This window comes from Cervus canadensis, chromosome 33 (genome assembly GCF_019320065.1).
Source record: "Cervus canadensis isolate Bull #8, Minnesota chromosome 33, ASM1932006v1, whole genome shotgun sequence".
In the NCBI taxonomy this organism is placed as follows: Eukaryota; Metazoa; Chordata; class Mammalia; order Artiodactyla; family Cervidae; genus Cervus; species Cervus canadensis.
Window position 1 is genome coordinate 17,137,341 of NC_057418.1, and position 16,775 is coordinate 17,154,115.

General features: G+C 37.5%; 1 protein-coding gene across 8 annotated transcripts in view; it reads left to right on the top strand.

Moving 5' to 3' along the window:
• UTRN (utrophin) overlaps positions 1-16,775 on the top strand; it is a 538,889-nt gene that overhangs the window by 363,420 nt on the left and 158,694 nt on the right. For all 8 annotated transcript variants that reach the window (XM_043457450.1, XM_043457448.1, XM_043457451.1 and 5 more), the window contains one exon: positions 16,499-16,671. In XM_043457450.1, coding sequence (XP_043313385.1) covers positions 16,499-16,671 — 173 coding nt within the window. The remainder of the gene's footprint in view (positions 1-16,498; positions 16,672-16,775) is intronic.

Genomic DNA, 16,775 nt, shown 5'->3' on the forward strand with positions numbered 1-16,775 from the left:
TCCCAGTGCACCAGGCCCGAGCACTTGTCTCATGCATCCAACCTGGGCTGGTGACCTGTTTCACCATAGATAATATACATGCTGTTCTTTCGCAACATCCCACCCTCACCTTCTCCCACAGAGTTCAAAAGTCTGTTCTGTACTTCTGTGTCTCTTTTTTCTGTTTTGCATATAGGGTTGTCGTTACCATCTTTCTAAATTCCATATATATGTGTTAGTATGCTGTAATGTTCTTTATCTTTCTGGCTTACTTCACTCTGTATAATGGGCTCTAGTTTCATCCATCTCATTAGAACTGGTTCAAATGAATTCTTTTTAACGGCTGAGTAATATAGGATATGGTTTTGAAGCATTAACTTATCTTGGCATTATTTTACTCACCTAACAAGGTACTCTCTGAATCATTAAATATTGAGAAGGTTGCTAAAGGCTGACCGCTGCACCTGGTTGACTAACTCATAAGCAAATCAGCTGACGTTTTTCTTCCTCAGACCCCACCGCACCCATCCACTTCCCACAAGAAGAAAAAGCTCTTTGTGCTTTTAAAAATGTCAGGAGAGTCTTCTGCCTGAAGGTTATGAAAATCTTATATAGAATCTTTTATTTTACAATTTGTAATTTCTATTTCCCAATTGCTACCTGCGTAATTATCAAAATAGATGACATTATTGAAGAGATGAATGTGCAAAATAACTCTCTGTGCACCAAGCATATTGCCTAAACTTCCTGGGATAAAAGGAGAGTTCCGCCTTTCATCAGGGGGCTCAGGCCTCCATTTTAGAATGAACCTTCTGCCCTTTAGGGCTGTATATTATTTTAAATAGCTACCAGCTGACAGACTGGGTTGCTGGCTGCCGTTAACTAGAAGGCAGTAATGTATTGAGTAGTCTTCCCTCAAGAGAACTGCAGAGGCAGTAGACAATGAATGGAAATTTCAGATCATGATTAGGGTCTAGAAGCTATTTTATTTTTGACATAAACCCCAAGTTAGAAAGGTTGTGAGAAAAGATAATTGTGTATAGTCCTTTCAAAGCCATTACAATCGGGATCTTTCCTTAAGTCTGAATGGCTTTGTAATAAGTAAATTTTTCTACCCACGCCTGAAGCTCTTCATTTGAATAAAGCCATGATGTACTGATTTATTTGTAATCACCTATTGACCTCCATATGCTTTGCTTTAGAAACTCCCAAGAAGGCTTTCTTTTCTTTTTGTTATCTTGATCAATGTAAAGAGAAACCTGTTAGGTTTTGCATAGGAAGCATACTTTTGTCTTTACAGTGTTTATAAATGTGAAGTTTATGTTTAGTGGGAAGGGTACTTTAAGATCCACTATTTGGGTATGGCATAAATTGTTTTTCAGTAAAGCATTTAGACTTCTCCTTTTGTTTATATTTGACCAAACCCTAAGGAATGTTTTCTTGCCTTGATGAAATTGCTAAAAAGTAAGTCATCTTTTAAAAAACTAAATAAAATACTGTTTTGAAGTGTAAAAAATTTTTAAATTAGCTTATCCTTTGAAAGTTTTTGTCAAAGCCATATATACATGTAGCTCTCTTCATTTTGGCAGTGGAATGTCATTTTTATTAAGCAGTGTAGGTTTAGATTTTATTGATTCCATTATTGACTTTTCCTGTTCTTCTCTCTGGTTCTGTAACCTTCACTTTCTCATGGAACTATGTTGTCTGCATTTGAGACATGATTTATTTAACTGGAGAATCTTAGAACAGTCAGTGTTTTTTTGATCTGTTACAAACAGATTAGTAGAATTATGTTTATTCCACTTGAAGATTCAGTGCACAATTACTTTGCACACTAGTTTGGACTGGCAAAATGTCAGTTGCTTCAGATTTCACCATCCAGTTTACTAAGTGTCTGTGGTGATATATTGCTTTCACTGGGGGCCTGTTTTTGTGTGTGCGTGTGTTTTAATAATTACAGGATTACAGAAGATAATTTATCAAAGAGGTGCTTGGTTAAAAACAGAAAGGACTATGGAGATGTAAGGAATATTACCAAGAGGTTATTTTGTGTACAGAGTTTAAACTGAGAAAATATTCTTATTTATAGATGCCAAAAACAAACACATAGTAAAATGTGCTCACAGCTCTAAAAACAATTCAGTCACATTTTACAGGTTTTACTTCTAATGTGTCACTCAGTTACATAGGGCACAGTCCTTTTGAGTAATATACTAAATATTTAGCTATTTGAAATTTATGGAGTGTCTTTGGACTTTACATAAAATAATTTGTCTTTAACCCTTTAAAAATAAAATTGTTAATGTCACTTCTGCCTCAATTAAAAACTAACTTTTAAAAAGTAACTAATTAAAAAGTAACTTTTAGTTACTTTACAGTGTTTTAGTGAAGATATAGTCACAGTCTTGTTAAAATTAGATGAGAATTAAAAATTTTTTTTTGAATGGTTCCATGTGATCCATTTTTCTCCGAAAGAGGATGTCATCATAGCTAGGTTCATCACTATCTTAGTTTTTGGTATTTTATAATTGTGAGTGCATGCATACATGCATATTAAGTTGCTTCATCATGACACACTCTTTGTGATCCTGCCGACCTTACAGACTCCTCTGTCCGGTCAGGCTCCCCTCCAGGCAAGAATTCTGAGCGGGTTGCTGTACCCCAGGGATGGAAATTGGGAGTAGGGAGCTTTGTTTAAGTATTCCCTTTTCTGCCCAAGCAGAGGATGTCAGTTCTGAGAATGAGCATCAAACATTTGCAGGGAACATCAGGGCGGTGAATGGTTGGTAGAGCCTCTGACTTCTGGACACCCCACTCTTGAATTCCACGTGGGAATTCTTCTCTTCCCTTGTTGTTCGGTCACTAAGTTGTGTCTAACTCTTTGCGACCCCATGAACTGCAGCACACCAGGCTTCCCCATCCTTAACCATCTCCCAGAGTTTGGAGTTTGCTGAAATTTGTGTCCATCGAATCGGTGAAGCTATCTAACCATCTCTTCCTCTGCATCCCCCTTCTCCTTTTGCCTTCAAATCTTTCCCAGCATCAGGGTCTTTTCCAATGAGTCAGCTCTTCGCATCAGGTGGCCAAAGTGTTGGAGCTTCGGCATCAGTCTTTCCAGTGAATATTCAGGACTGATTTCCTTTAGGATGGACTGGTTTGTCTGTCTTTATCTCTTCTAGTACTCAAATGCCAGCTTTAGTCATGCTGATAAAGTTCCCTCTGCTCTTTTCTTGGGAAGGTACCCTAACCTGCAGAGTGCGGCTTCCTTTCCCTCATAAAGATTAACTTTGCATTTGGAGCTCCAGCTGAATCATACCATTCTTGTCTTGGTATAAAACCCCGTTAAACATAAGGCTCTACTTCAGGGAAAGACTGTGTTCCTCCTGTCTGTTACAGAGAGTTTTTATTTAATTCACTCTTCTGATAAGTGCGTGGAACAGGGTTGGGTTGGGGGGGGGCGGGGTTCATGTTTGCGCACGTCTCTGATCACAGTCACCCAGCATCCTGGGTGGTAGCTGGACGTTTGCCCAGCTGAGAAAGATGGTTCTTTTTTTCTCTCACTCTCCCCTTTATTTGTTTTTTGTGGTGATGGTGCTGGAGGTGGTGTCCATGCTGGTGGTTCCTTTTGTCTGGTATTTATGTAGAAAGTTTATCTGTGGCTGCTGAGAGCTCTCAGCATGTGGCCCCCGAGCCCTCCCAGGTCAGGACTGCCCTGGTGAGTTTCTATGTAAGTTTCTTCACTCCGTTTTTGATGATTGGTCTCCATGCTGATGTCAGTGCTTTTTTTTTTCTTCTGGATGTACCCTGCACAGACTAATTTCATTTCTAAATTTCTGGATAATCAGTGTACTACACTTGTGTTTGAAATTGTAGTGTCTGTGTATAAATCTGAAATGGGCACTTTGAAAACACATTCCACTAGAGATCTCATAAAGCCAGCTTGCCTCTGGGGACATGTTGATTTTTATGAATAAATGATGAAAATATTTATTAAAACCTGTTAAATTTTGTATAGATCTGCATATGTAAAACACATGCTACTTCAATACTGATATGAATAAGTTGGGAATGACTTGGAAAGAAAAATTGTTTGCAAATCCAAAAAATAGTAATTACATTGTATAGGTTCCCCTATAGCATTTGTTTTTTCTTTTTGTTTGGAATCTCTTTCTCCATATGGTTAAATGGGTGCTAGTAATTTTGATGTTTAAGTAATTCAAATAGCTTTTTAGGAGATACATATTCTAATTTCAGGGTTATTTTTCCTTTGCTGTAAGTACTGATGCAAAAAACAAACTTAGTTATGTTAAGATTAAATTCTTTCCATTTGTGATAGTGCCACTTTTAAGAGCATTACATATTTATGATGAAATTCTGCACACAATTAAAGAAGTATGTTTCATATGATCATATCTGTTATATTTTTATTGGTATACTAAATAGCTATGTAATGCAAAAACAAATTCACATTTTTGCCTTGGAATGATGTCCCTAAGAGCAGTGCAAAGAATATATCATTTGGATTCAACTTTTTCCTTGAAAGCATTTAAACTCTTAAAACTTTGTAGAAGATAGTGTTTCTTTCAGTATGAGGAATAATTTAACATCAAAATAGAGGGCACATTTAAATGTAACTGATTATTGCTCACATTTTGAGTAATTTCACTTAAGTTTTATTTCAGAAACAAGTAGATTCCCTCCATGAAAACAGTCAATGAGATTAAAAAAAAACTGTCCTTTTAAAAAGACTTTCCCATCCATTTTGCTGTTAAAATATTGTTTTAGAAATAATGTGACTGATCACACTTATTTTGTTTGATGATTTGTATGGTGCTGTGCTCCCAGTCCCTCATGTTTTCATGGGTGGGCTCTGAACTGGAATATGGGTCCTGTGATTATTCAGGATTGAGACAATTTGAGAGGTTCTAGTACTGCAGATTGGGGCGGGGAGACCTCCAGGAAGTGGGAGTGAGCTTCACTTCAAACTGTGTGTGAGGGGTGGTGGAAGGGAGGATGGTGATTAAAATAATAAACAACTGCTTGAAAGAGAAGTGGATTACCACACTCCTGTCAGATTGGCCCGGGGAGCTGCCAAAGCTGATGAGGCTGCCTGCCCTGTTGCACATTCTGCAAGGGGGACCATGAGACCTGTGGCTTAAACTTTTCTCTGGGTGCATAGAACCACTTTTTAAATAACTTAGTTCTTTTGCACTGACACAGCATCCCTTAGGCACAGCCTGACTTAGGGAAATGGATTGAAACTAGCTTGGTGGTTACCATAGCAACACAGGCTGCCGGTGTCTCTGCGAGTGCAAGCTGGTGGCCTCTTGTCCCGAGTTCGGGTGTTTCTTCAGACACGAGTGCCCTCCTTGCTGTTCGAACTCCACATAAGTCATGCTTTTTGAAAACTGGCTCCTTACCCAGGATTTTTTTTTTTTCCTTTTTCTTCCTGAAACCAGTGTGAATGGAGGAAGTTGGTAATGCTTGGCTCTTTATTTTTATTCTTTTTTTTTTCTTTCTTTCTTTTTTTGGCCTTCTCTCATGCAAGTTTCCAGGATATAACTTCTTTTTTTGCTGTGCGTAATTGAGACCAAACTCTAAGCTTGGGGCCCAGGAGAGAACAGTTGTGGGCTGCAGGTCATTAGTGAGGTGAACAGAAGGGACTCCTAAGCTTCCCAGAGAAAAAGGAGACCATGCCAGCCTCGTGGAACGCAGCTAGCAGAGAACATACCGACAGGTCTTTTCCTTGTGAACTCCGAAGTCCATGAAGTCCCGGAGCCTCAGTGAAGTGGCTAAAATGTCCCAACGCAAGCTGCTGCTGCTCATGGACCATAGCTCAAGGGCAAGGCTTGTAAAGGATTTTACAAAGGATTTTAAAGTATAGCCAGAAAAGATACGGTTTTTAGAAGTTAAATGCTGTTGTCTGAAGGAAGTTTGCCGGAAAGATGTAGGCTTCAAGGGCTACTGGACAATGATTGGTCTGAACTTCAGCTTACGGGAATTGCTGACAAAATTTGAAAAGGTATGCAGAAAGTAGACTTCATAAAGGTACTTTTTTCCCCTCTCTCTCCTTTCTTTCCTTGTCTTCTTCTTTCTACTATGCATTTCATTTGAATGGCAGATACTCTATCAATTCTGATTATTTAATATAATTTCTAAGGCATTTGATTTGATATCCTCTAAATTTTTTTTTTTTCAACTAAAGATTGAGTTAGCACTTTCCTTTGGTCTGGAGGGCTTGTCATGATGCCTGTCAGTTTTAGAATTTCACATCAGAAGAGATCCTTTGTAGTCAGGTCGGCTGGTAATTTAATTGAAAGTTATTTTGGAAAAAAAAAAAAAAACAGTAACAACACTCTGTTTTCATGCCAGAGTCTGACTTCATCAGGCGTGGGTTTTATTTTCCATACCCCTCAGGTTTCTGTCCCTGCAGTGGCCAAGCACTGACTTTTCTAGCCTCATTTCTGAAGTTTCAGTTCTGAGAGTTGGGGGAGGATGCCTCCCAGAGATGATGGCCCATTTGATCCTAGACTTTTCCTCTTTCTTTCTGGCTGGGTCTGTCTTAAATGCGGAGTGCTTGTGTGCACCGTGGAGCTTTCATGCTTGGATCTTTATTTTTGCATTTAGTTCTTTTTTTCCATAGGAAAGTTCTTGGCACACTCTAGGATTGAGTCTAGCCTGCCAAATGCTACCTTACATTTATAGTTAAACAAAACAGAAACCCCCAGCGTGCTGCTCATGGGCTCCTGCCTTCCTCAGCTTTTGGATACCAAACACCTATCTTCTTTCAACTTCCCATGTTTAAAGGAAAGAAAAGGGGCAGAGGATCTGCTGTGCATAAATCAATTACTTATCAGTTGTTAAAGATGTACTCAGGGGCTTTCACCACGGAATACCCTATGGTTCATTGAATGTACAAACATAAGCAAGACTGTATTGAGTCACTGAAAGAATAATGGGCTTTTTCTTACAAACCCACAATTGCCGGAGAAAAAGGGCATAAAACCACGTCATTTTATGAAAAGTTTGAAAGCTTTTCCAAAACAGTTGCAGTCATTGCTTGCCTCCTGATGGTAGAAACAGCGCAGTGAAAAGAGGATGGAAGAATTCAACTTCTGCTGGTCAAATGATCCCTCCTCCTGGCTTCTCTCCTTGCACCCCAACTGTCCTAGGAAGAGTTGTTAACTCGGGATTCACTTTGACCTCTCCCTTTAATATGTTATTAAGCACCTACATTCCTGAGGATAAAGGATGGTTCCTGGTTAACTCACCCACCATTTAGAAGGGGTGGAGGAGATTAGAGAAACTTTCTTTATGGCAGCTGGTAACAGCAGGTGACAAACTTTATGACCATAAAGAAGTCTGTTGGCTTGGTTTGCATAGATTTTTCTGTTTCTTCCTAAAAAGGTATAGGGCATATGTTACATAAATAATTCATTACTTAGACCCCCTGGGAAGCAGTAATTGTGGGCGATAGCTGGACTTTTGTATTGTAATTGCTGGCCTTAGTCTCCAAAGCCTGGGTCAGATCCCCGAGGTTAGTAACCTGACTCAGCCTTTTGGCCATTTTTTTGACGAAGTTACAAGCTCTGGTCATATTCCTTTGTTTCTTTCTTTAACTCCCAAACTTAAGTACCTGCATGTTTCTATTTTAGTAGTTAAATTGACAGTAAAAGAAGCCTGACTTAGTCCTGTCTAAGGCTTGATTTAGGGTTTTTTTTTTTTTTTTTTTTTGAGACAGAGCAAATTCAAAGAAACAATCTTGTTGCCATTCATCATCTGAAGTTCTCCATATATATTTATTTTTGTTTTAGATGCCTTTATAAAAATCTATGTGAAAGTTAATCTCTTTGCCATATTTCATTTTTAGGAAGTTGTCATACGTAAGTGTATTTTTCTCCAACTTAAGTCTCTCTGAAAAAAATCCTTTGTGTATTTTCACAAAAGCTATCTCATATTTTTAGCCTATGCTACATTGATCCCTTGCCAGGAAAACTATATTATGGAAAGGTACCACTACCTCACAGCTCTCAAATACAGCTATTTTCCCCCCAGCTCTGGAAGGAAAAATGTCATTTCTAGGGAAAGGCTAAGGCTTACTGCTCTAAAGCAAAAGGCACATGATACCTTTGGAAACTGAGTAACAGTCTTCCCTTAGTCCCTTTATTCTTAGTTTCTAGTCTTATCTTTTCCTTAGTCTTAGTGATCTGCTTCTAGAGAGAATACTAATATTGGTGATTTAACACTTTTCTTTTCTTATCAGGAACTGTAATCAGTTCAGTTCAGTCCCTCAGTCATGTCTGACTCTTTGGGACACCATGGACTGCAGCATGCCAGGCTTCCCTGTCCATCACCAACTCCTGGAGCTTGCTCAAACTTATGTCCATTAAGTTGGTGTTGGACCATCCAACCATATCCTCCTCTGTCGTCTCCTTCTCCTCTTGCCTTCAATCTTTCCCAGCATTCGGGTCTTTTCCAATGAATCAGTTCTTCACATCAGGTGGCCAAGGTGTTGGAGCTTCAGCTTTAGCATCAGTCCTTCCAGTGAATATTCCAGGACTGATTTCCTTGAGGATTGACTAATTTGATCTCCTTTTGGTCCAAGGGACACTCAAGAGTCTTCTCCAACACCACAGTTCAAAAGCATCAATTCTTTGGCGCTCAGCTTTCTTTATGGTCCAACTCTCACACCCACACATGACCACTGGAAAAACCATAACTTTGACTAGAAGGACCTTTGTCGGCAAAGTAATGTCTTTGCTTTTTAATATGCTGCCTAAGTTGATCATAGCTTTTCTTCCAAGGAATAAGCGTCTTTTAATTTCATGGCTGCAGTCACCATCTGCAGTGATTTTGGAGCCCCAAAAAATAAAGTCTGACACTGTTTTCTGTTGTTTCCCCGTCTGTTTGCCATGAAGTGATAGGACTGGATGCCATGATCTTAGTTTTTTGAATGCTGAATTTTAAGCCAACTTTTTCACTTTTCTCTTTCACTTTCATTAAGAGACTCTAATCTAGTTCCTCTTCGCTTTCTGCCATAAGGGTGGTGTCATCTGCATATCTGAGGTTATTGGTATTTTCCCTACAATCTGGATTCCAGTTTGTGCTTCATCCAGCCTGTGCTTCAACTATTAACTGTAATAGTTACGGCTTATGCTTGAGTTCTCAGAGCAAAAAGGTATTTTGCTGGAGTCCTGAAGCCATTTCAGGCTTTAAGAAAGCTAGAGTCCAAGCTTGCAATAGTCGTGGGTTTCCTGAAAAGTTGCAGATTGGTCAGATAAGTGAAATTTCCAGGTGATAGCCGATCTTCAACATAACTTCAGGATAGCAGTTTATAAATTGAAAGGGGATATCTAGTTTATGTTTTTGAATTTTAGAGAAATCGAGTGGTTTGTGACTTACATTGGGTATCTGTTCACACATAGATGTTTGGCATGTGGTTGGGATCTGTAGTTTGGTTAGCTAGTCCCAAAGTGTGTGATGCCAGAATTGTGGTTTCCCACCATAAGCGGGATGGGCAGATTGTACCTGGTCCCCAGGGTTCCTGGGGACCCAGGTTGCAGGAAGTGTTCTGTAGTATTTCCTCATGGTGACAGCTCACCAGGGATCAGGAAACCCCAGCTGAAGGGAACCACATGTTCTCCAGAGTAGTCTTAAAGAGGAGATCGAAACAGAAACTTCTCATCAGGGGAGGATGACCTTATGGCAAGAAGTACCAGTCAGCAAGCAGGTCCTAATCACTCAACCAGGTGATGAGGGGTGAGCATTTGTACCAGGGTGTAAACAAAGAGTTCACACTCACAGTTGACTTGGCACAGTAAGCTGATCCGCTAAAGGACATTTCTGAAGTCTAGCCTGTGAGTTGTTTTATTGCCACTTTGATTTTAATGAATTAATTTTCTCCTTGAAATTACTTCATAAAGAAAGTATGTGACGGACTTAGTGGCTGTTAATATTGTCATACTTGAGCCACCTATATTATGCACTGTGTGTTCCATTTCTTTATATAGTAGTCACAGAGGACAGAATAATGGACAATTTTAGCTTAGTGGCGTTTTGAGTGACTGTTGCCTTTAATTTATGCAGTTCTGCTACTCAATGATTAACAATAATAGTAGTTCTCTAAGGATGTGTGTGTGTGTGTTTCTGTAAGTCCACCCTCTTGGTGAATCCTTTGGGAATGATGTTTCTTATAATGACAACACAGACAGAAAGCATTCAGTGCTAAATTTCCTTTATGATTTTGATATTCTTTAGGATGATCACTATTTAAAAATATAATTTGAAGCTATACTTTGCTGCTCCATTTGTAGTATCTAGTTACAAAAATTTTTTCTAGAAAGACACAGTATCCAATTTCAAGATCTACTCTTTCTTTAATGTATATTTAGTAAATATTTGAGAAGTGAACACTATATACCAGATACTGGGATGAGTTCAAAGATGGGGTGGATAACAGGGAAGACCTCCCTTCTTTGAGCTTGTAGCCTAGTAGGAGAAAATAGACCTTAAACAAAGGTGTATTATGTAAGTCTGTAATTGAGCAAAAGGAGGAAGCTGTAAGTAAGTGTAAGAGGTAGACATAATCTAATCTGAGTGCAGTGAAGTTTCTTCTGGAGAAATGACATTTAAGCTGGGACTTAAGATGACTTTAAAATTAAGGAAGGAACTGAGGTTGTGTGCTGATATGCGGATGGTGAGGGTTGTGTTGGGGAAGAAATTGAGAGCTTTCTGAGCAATAGAACTGCTTTTCACAGATCAGGAGTTGAAAAGTTGGGTGCCCCAGGACTGTAGTTTAAAATATTTAAAATACAAAAACCTTTGAGTTTTCAAACTTGTTCGATTTTATTTATACAGTCTGATTTTGGGAATTATGGTAGTTTGATTACATAAAAACATTGGTTGATAACTATTCTTAAACTCATGTTCCTGTGCAGATCAAGCCTGCTTGTAGAAAGTGCACCTCAGAAGGAAAGCCACTATGTGTTAACTCACTAGGATGTTAGTATGTTTTAGTAGCAGTTGGTTTAGAGTCAAGGATTTTGAACACCTTTTTTTGTTGTTGTGAAAGATATCTTTCTTGATAGCAGTGTTTGCTCTGTTGGAATTTAAAATGTAGTTTGTTTATTGATTCTCTATCATTTCAAGTTGGCTTCTTCAAATTGTCTTGCAAGTGCAGTTAATTGTAAATTTGTTCCACTTGGTAATTTAACTTTTTTCCTACTTTATTGTCTAACATGTATTTATAATCACAGATAATGGGAAAAAAACATTACTGGCATTGATTTTTTACTTTTTAAATGCTCCTATATACCAGGGGATACCACTTTCTTTTGTGTGTCAAAATGTGCTTCCATAATTATCAGTAGAGTGGTTAAAACTTATGAAATTAGCTATTGAAAGAAAAGATAATTTATAAATAATTAATTGAATGCTTTGTTGACATCAACAAATTAATTGTAATAATTAATTGACTAACTGCAATTGCTCACCATTCCAGAAGTCTCACAAACTGTCTCAAAGCATATTTACATAGCACATAATGACCTTTGAGGATATTGTTTGGTTGTGTATTTTTTAGGTAACACCTGCCTAATTTTAAAGATACTCATGATCCCTCATTTTCAAAACGTGAAATTTTGGTAGTGATACTACTGGGCTCTCGACAATCCATCCTAAATGGTCTCTGATTTCTGGTCTTACTTTTGAAAGGAACAGTAGATTTCTTTTTCACTAATGCTTAACTTTGTTGATTTAGCCTGAGCCTTGGGATGTAGTTGGGAAGTTTTTGCTAACCTCACTTCTTTGCCTTCAGGAAAGGGGTCAGAACTCCTTCAGAGAAAACATTGCAATGGCCATGTAGGGTTAGGTAAATATGCCGTGCAAGAATAAACCAAAATTATGTCAACAAAGGGGATGAATCTATCCTAACACCATCTTAGTTGTTGAAGACTTCCTAGTGGTACTGTTCTGAATTTCTTTTTCTTATCAGAGAGCTAAAACAGTTCTGTTTACTGTAGTCTAAGGAAACATTTTTTCTTATATAGTTACAGCCACTATTTGATCCTTATGAAGAAATAAAATGTATGTGATTTACAGTATAAAGTGTTTGCATATAATATCTCTAGGGGTTATATCATTAGAGAAATGTTCAGTTAGTGTAAAGCTGGTATTAAAATATCAACTATTGAGTAAGAAAATAAATAAATGCTTTTTCTTTATTTGTGTTGTTTATTTTGACCTGGGTAATGGGTGTTGTGTACAAAAAGAGTAATTGTTCATCCAGTGAACCTCTGTGAATTCTTGTAACTGTTTTCTGCAAAGTTCTTCTGTAAGTGTGCATCTAAGGCTTTTGATGGTATTTTTCTTAGAGTGTGTGTGTGTGTTCAATCACTTGATTGTGTCCAACTCTGCGACCCCATGGGCTGTAGCCCACCCGGCTCCTCTGCCCATGGAATTTTGCAGGCAAGAATACTGGAGTGGGTTGCCATTTCCTCCTCCAGGGGATCCTCCCAACCCAGAGAGCGAACCTGCATTTCTTGCATTGGCAGGAGGATTTACCACTGTGCCGCTATTTTACTTAGAGAGTAATATGTAATCCCTTTATTCTAACCCTTTGCTTTCTGTAACCTTCTGCATGATGCTTATGTTATTTGAAGGTTCATTGCAAGCCTTTCACATGAATTCCTGAAGTATTCTTTTTTCAAATCTTAGTTTAACTGCTTGAATATGTTGCTAAGGCCCCTCTGTGCACATGACTGGCTTAGGTTAAATGCTTGGAGGAGCATTGCTTTGTGCTTCGAGAGGGATTACATTCCCATAACTAATTATCAATAAGCATTTCGAGCTTTAATGTTTCTTTAATGGTCAGAGGCTTTCAGGTGACAGAGGTGAACATTAGTAGGGCAAGCTGGCCGCTATGCAGTGAGACTCAACCCTCTGTCATAGAACTTTAATTTATTTTGGCATTTGATGTTACATCAAGGTCATGATCTGACAGCCTCCCATGCTGGCATCTTGATTTTAAAAACCAGTGCATCGTTACACAGGGATCTATGAAGGAGCATGATTCATTAACCATGTGTAATTCTCAATTTCCAGTGAGAAGCTGAGGCAAGGCTTTGCAATGCAAGCTTGTAAGTAATTTTAGACTCTCCATGTTATATTTTTGAAATGAAGAGATTAACCAAAATGATTGCTACATTTTCTTCTAATTATTCGTCTGATTTTTCTTGGCATTGCAGTGGTTAATATGCTAGTCAATCAGATGAACTTATACAAACATTCATTTATGTGTTTTACAACCATCTATTTATACCTATCTGTCTATCTACATCTGTTTTTCTGTGTAACAGAAACTGTGTAGGATATAGAAGGAATATTATGATGATTATCTGTTTTTAGGAGCTCTTAATACATTTGACCAAATAAATATGCCACCGACTGTTAAATTAAAAAAATAATGTATGCTGGTTTCTTCTTCTTTGATCATTTTCTGGTTGTTGGATTTTCTTCCTCAGTTTTGATGAGGCTCATGTGTGGAAGGGTTTTCCACATATTGAAACTTACGTTCCAACATGAGTATATGATCACTGCTGGTGCCGTTAATCACAACTTTATAGAAATGCTTATAATCATTGACTGGGCCAGTGACATAGTTCTGTTTTACTCCATTTGTAATTGTGGCCAGATTGGAAAACCCATCACTTGATCTGATGTGAGGAGCCAAATTTGCTTCATGCTGTTGGTATCCAAATTTCCTCATGTTGTGGAATGCTCTTGTGAAACACAACTGTTTATGAATCTTATGTCTATGCCTTTCTATGTCTCTTTAATATGAAAAGAAGCAAATAGGCTGCTTCAGGAAACTGTGTTTTGAAATTGCCTTGTGATTTTTGGTGTGGTCCACTGATAATGATATTTAGGAACCTGCACAGGAAATTTGAGGCCAGTTTCTCCTTCGCAACGCAGAGCTTATTTACTCTGTCACTGAGCTTCTTGAGAAAAATGGCTGTCATACATATTTACAGCCTAAGTTTTAAAACTTGGCTTTTAATGTATCTCTTTGGATGTCTTCAAATGCACTTCAGGATACAAAAACAGAACATTTCTATTCTAAAGGATAGGACTGTGTTGTTCAGGAGATGTCATGAAAGACTCTTCCAGCAGAACTTTACTTTTCTTTCTCTTTTTACTGAGAATTTCTATTTGAAACATCCCAAGCTAAGACTATAACCAGATTTCCATTTGCATGCATAATGTTGCCCAACCTGAAAACCTTGAATCAGTGTCTGGCTGTGTTGCACTGCTTCCCCATCAGTGTCTGCTCTGTACTCTCTGGGATGGAGATGCTAGTAGAGTGAAGAGTCAACAGTCTTAGCGTTTTTGTTTAGTGCTTAATGCTAATTCTGGGTGTACTCAGATTACACTTTCCAGGGAGACCTGGCTTGGCTTTGTCATTAGATAACCCAGAGACCAATGGGTTTGCAAATTTGGAGCATAAATTTTGCAGAAGCTATCCATCAAGCTTTGTGTCCACCTCTTCCACCTCTCAAATATGACTCCATTAATGTCATGCTAGATATCTCAGATTTTCTCAGAAGTTGTAATACGACAGTTCTATCCCTTAGCCTCATGTAAGTGTTATCTTTTTACCATGCTGATTGGAGTAATGAGGCACAAAAGGGCTTTCCATGTGTCCTAGGTCTGTAGATGCTTGAAAAACAATTACTGTGATGCTGGCCACTAACCCTTGGTTCTTCTTTGGGTGGTGGGAGGGACTGTTTCCCTCTCTTGCTTTTTTTTTTCCTTTTGGCTGTGCCTTGTGCTTTGTGGGATCTTAGTTCCCTGAAGAGGAATTGACCCTGGGCTTTCTGTAGTGGAAGTGCTGAGGCCTAACCACTGGACAGCGGGGAAGTCCTCTAAGCCTTGATTCATAATGGAATACCTGAATCGCTTATCAGGAGTGAGTTCTCAACTAGTAACAGGTTTCTGAGTACTGGAAAAAATTCTGTTTAATTTTTTACCATGCTCATTTAGAATTGGAGAAACTTAAGAATGAGGTTTATAAGGGAAATTAAAGATGAGACATATAACAAAACTATAATGTTTAAGAGTTTGCTCTCCTTTTACTAATTCTCATTCATTACCAGAAATACAATTTTTATTTCTGCAGTACATTGCCTTAATATTCATTACTAATTAATGCCTTGGAGACTTACCCCACAAATTCAGGGCCCCTCTGGTGTCTGCTTTTCCATTTGTAAGTTCATGCTTGGTAGTTGCATGGTAATGACTATCACACTAGAGTTAGCCACATGTCCCATTTATTTTGAAGGAAAGGTAATTGCCAAATTAATACAAAAAATTGTGTTGACAACTTTGTAACAGGGGAATACTAAAAAATTCATAAGACTGGATGTATTTTAAAGTTTAAATTTGTTATATTTATTTAATTACAGAAAGAAATCCTGTTTTTTATAGAAACTTGGAAGCTCAGAGAAATGTAAAGAAGAAAACTAAAATCACCTTTAATCCTCTTATACAGAGATTACACTATTCTGATTTATTTCTTACAGTTTTCTAAAGTATGTGTGTTCAATGATTTACAAATACATATGTTAATTTAAACACCTACTTTAAAAATTAAATTGACATCACAGTATCCTCCATTTAAAAACCCAGTAGTATGTCAGCATTAATGTATTATGATGGTTTTTACTTTTTTACTTTAAAAACAATCAATGTGATTAATGTGTTTATACATAAATTTTCTTAGGATAGGTAATTTGAACAGTTTTAAGACTTTTGGTACAAATTGCCAAAATGCTTTCTCAAAGTCTGAACCAATTTGTATTATTAATTTATAGTAATTCTTATTTTACTTAAACTATACTCAAATTTACTTCATAAAAGTGAACCAAATATTTTCCTTTTTAATAGGAGAAATACTATTTTGTCATTGTTTTTTATTTCTTAATAGGATAAACACTTTTGTGAAATGCTTTTGTAAATTTAGAAATGAATTTTATTGGATTGGAAGAATGAACTATTAGTAACTTTGTCTAAATGTAACAAAAACTTTCAAATATGTAATATCATAGTGACCTCTGTAAAACTTCATATTTTGAGGGAAGTTTTGTTTGTGTGGAAAGGGGAGAAAGAATTTGTTTGGGTATTAAGCAAAGTTGAGTGATTTGGCAATCACAATTGTACAAGATTTCAAAAATTTCTCATTGAATTTGAACATCTAACTAGTTGGTACTTGAAATGTAGATTTTAATACATTGTATTTTTAAGAATGGGGAAATCAGTGCCGTAAAGATTTAAAGATTATTATTTTCAATGTATAAATTGTGAAAACACCTCAATTTGTTATCATATAAGGTAAAATTAGCTATTTTGCTTTTAAAAAGTTCATCTGTGGAATATAAAAGAATACAGTTCTGTACAGCAATCCCAAGTAGTGTTGACACTAATATCTAATATTTGTATTATCTCTTTGCCTTTTTTTGTTCAGGACATCCAGGCAGAAATTGATGCCCACAATGACATATTTAAAAGCATTGATGGAAACAGGCAGAAGATGGTAAAAGCTTTGGGAAATTCCGAAGAGGCAACTATGCTTCAGCATCGACTGGACGATATGAACCAAAGATGGAATGACTTAAAAGCAAAATCTGCCAGCATCAGGTCAGTGATGTCAGTGTCAAAAATAACAAGGGGGCAGGATTTTCATGATTTTTGCATATCAGGAAGAGAACAAGAGGCCTTACCACTGTCCAATGCCTTTGTCG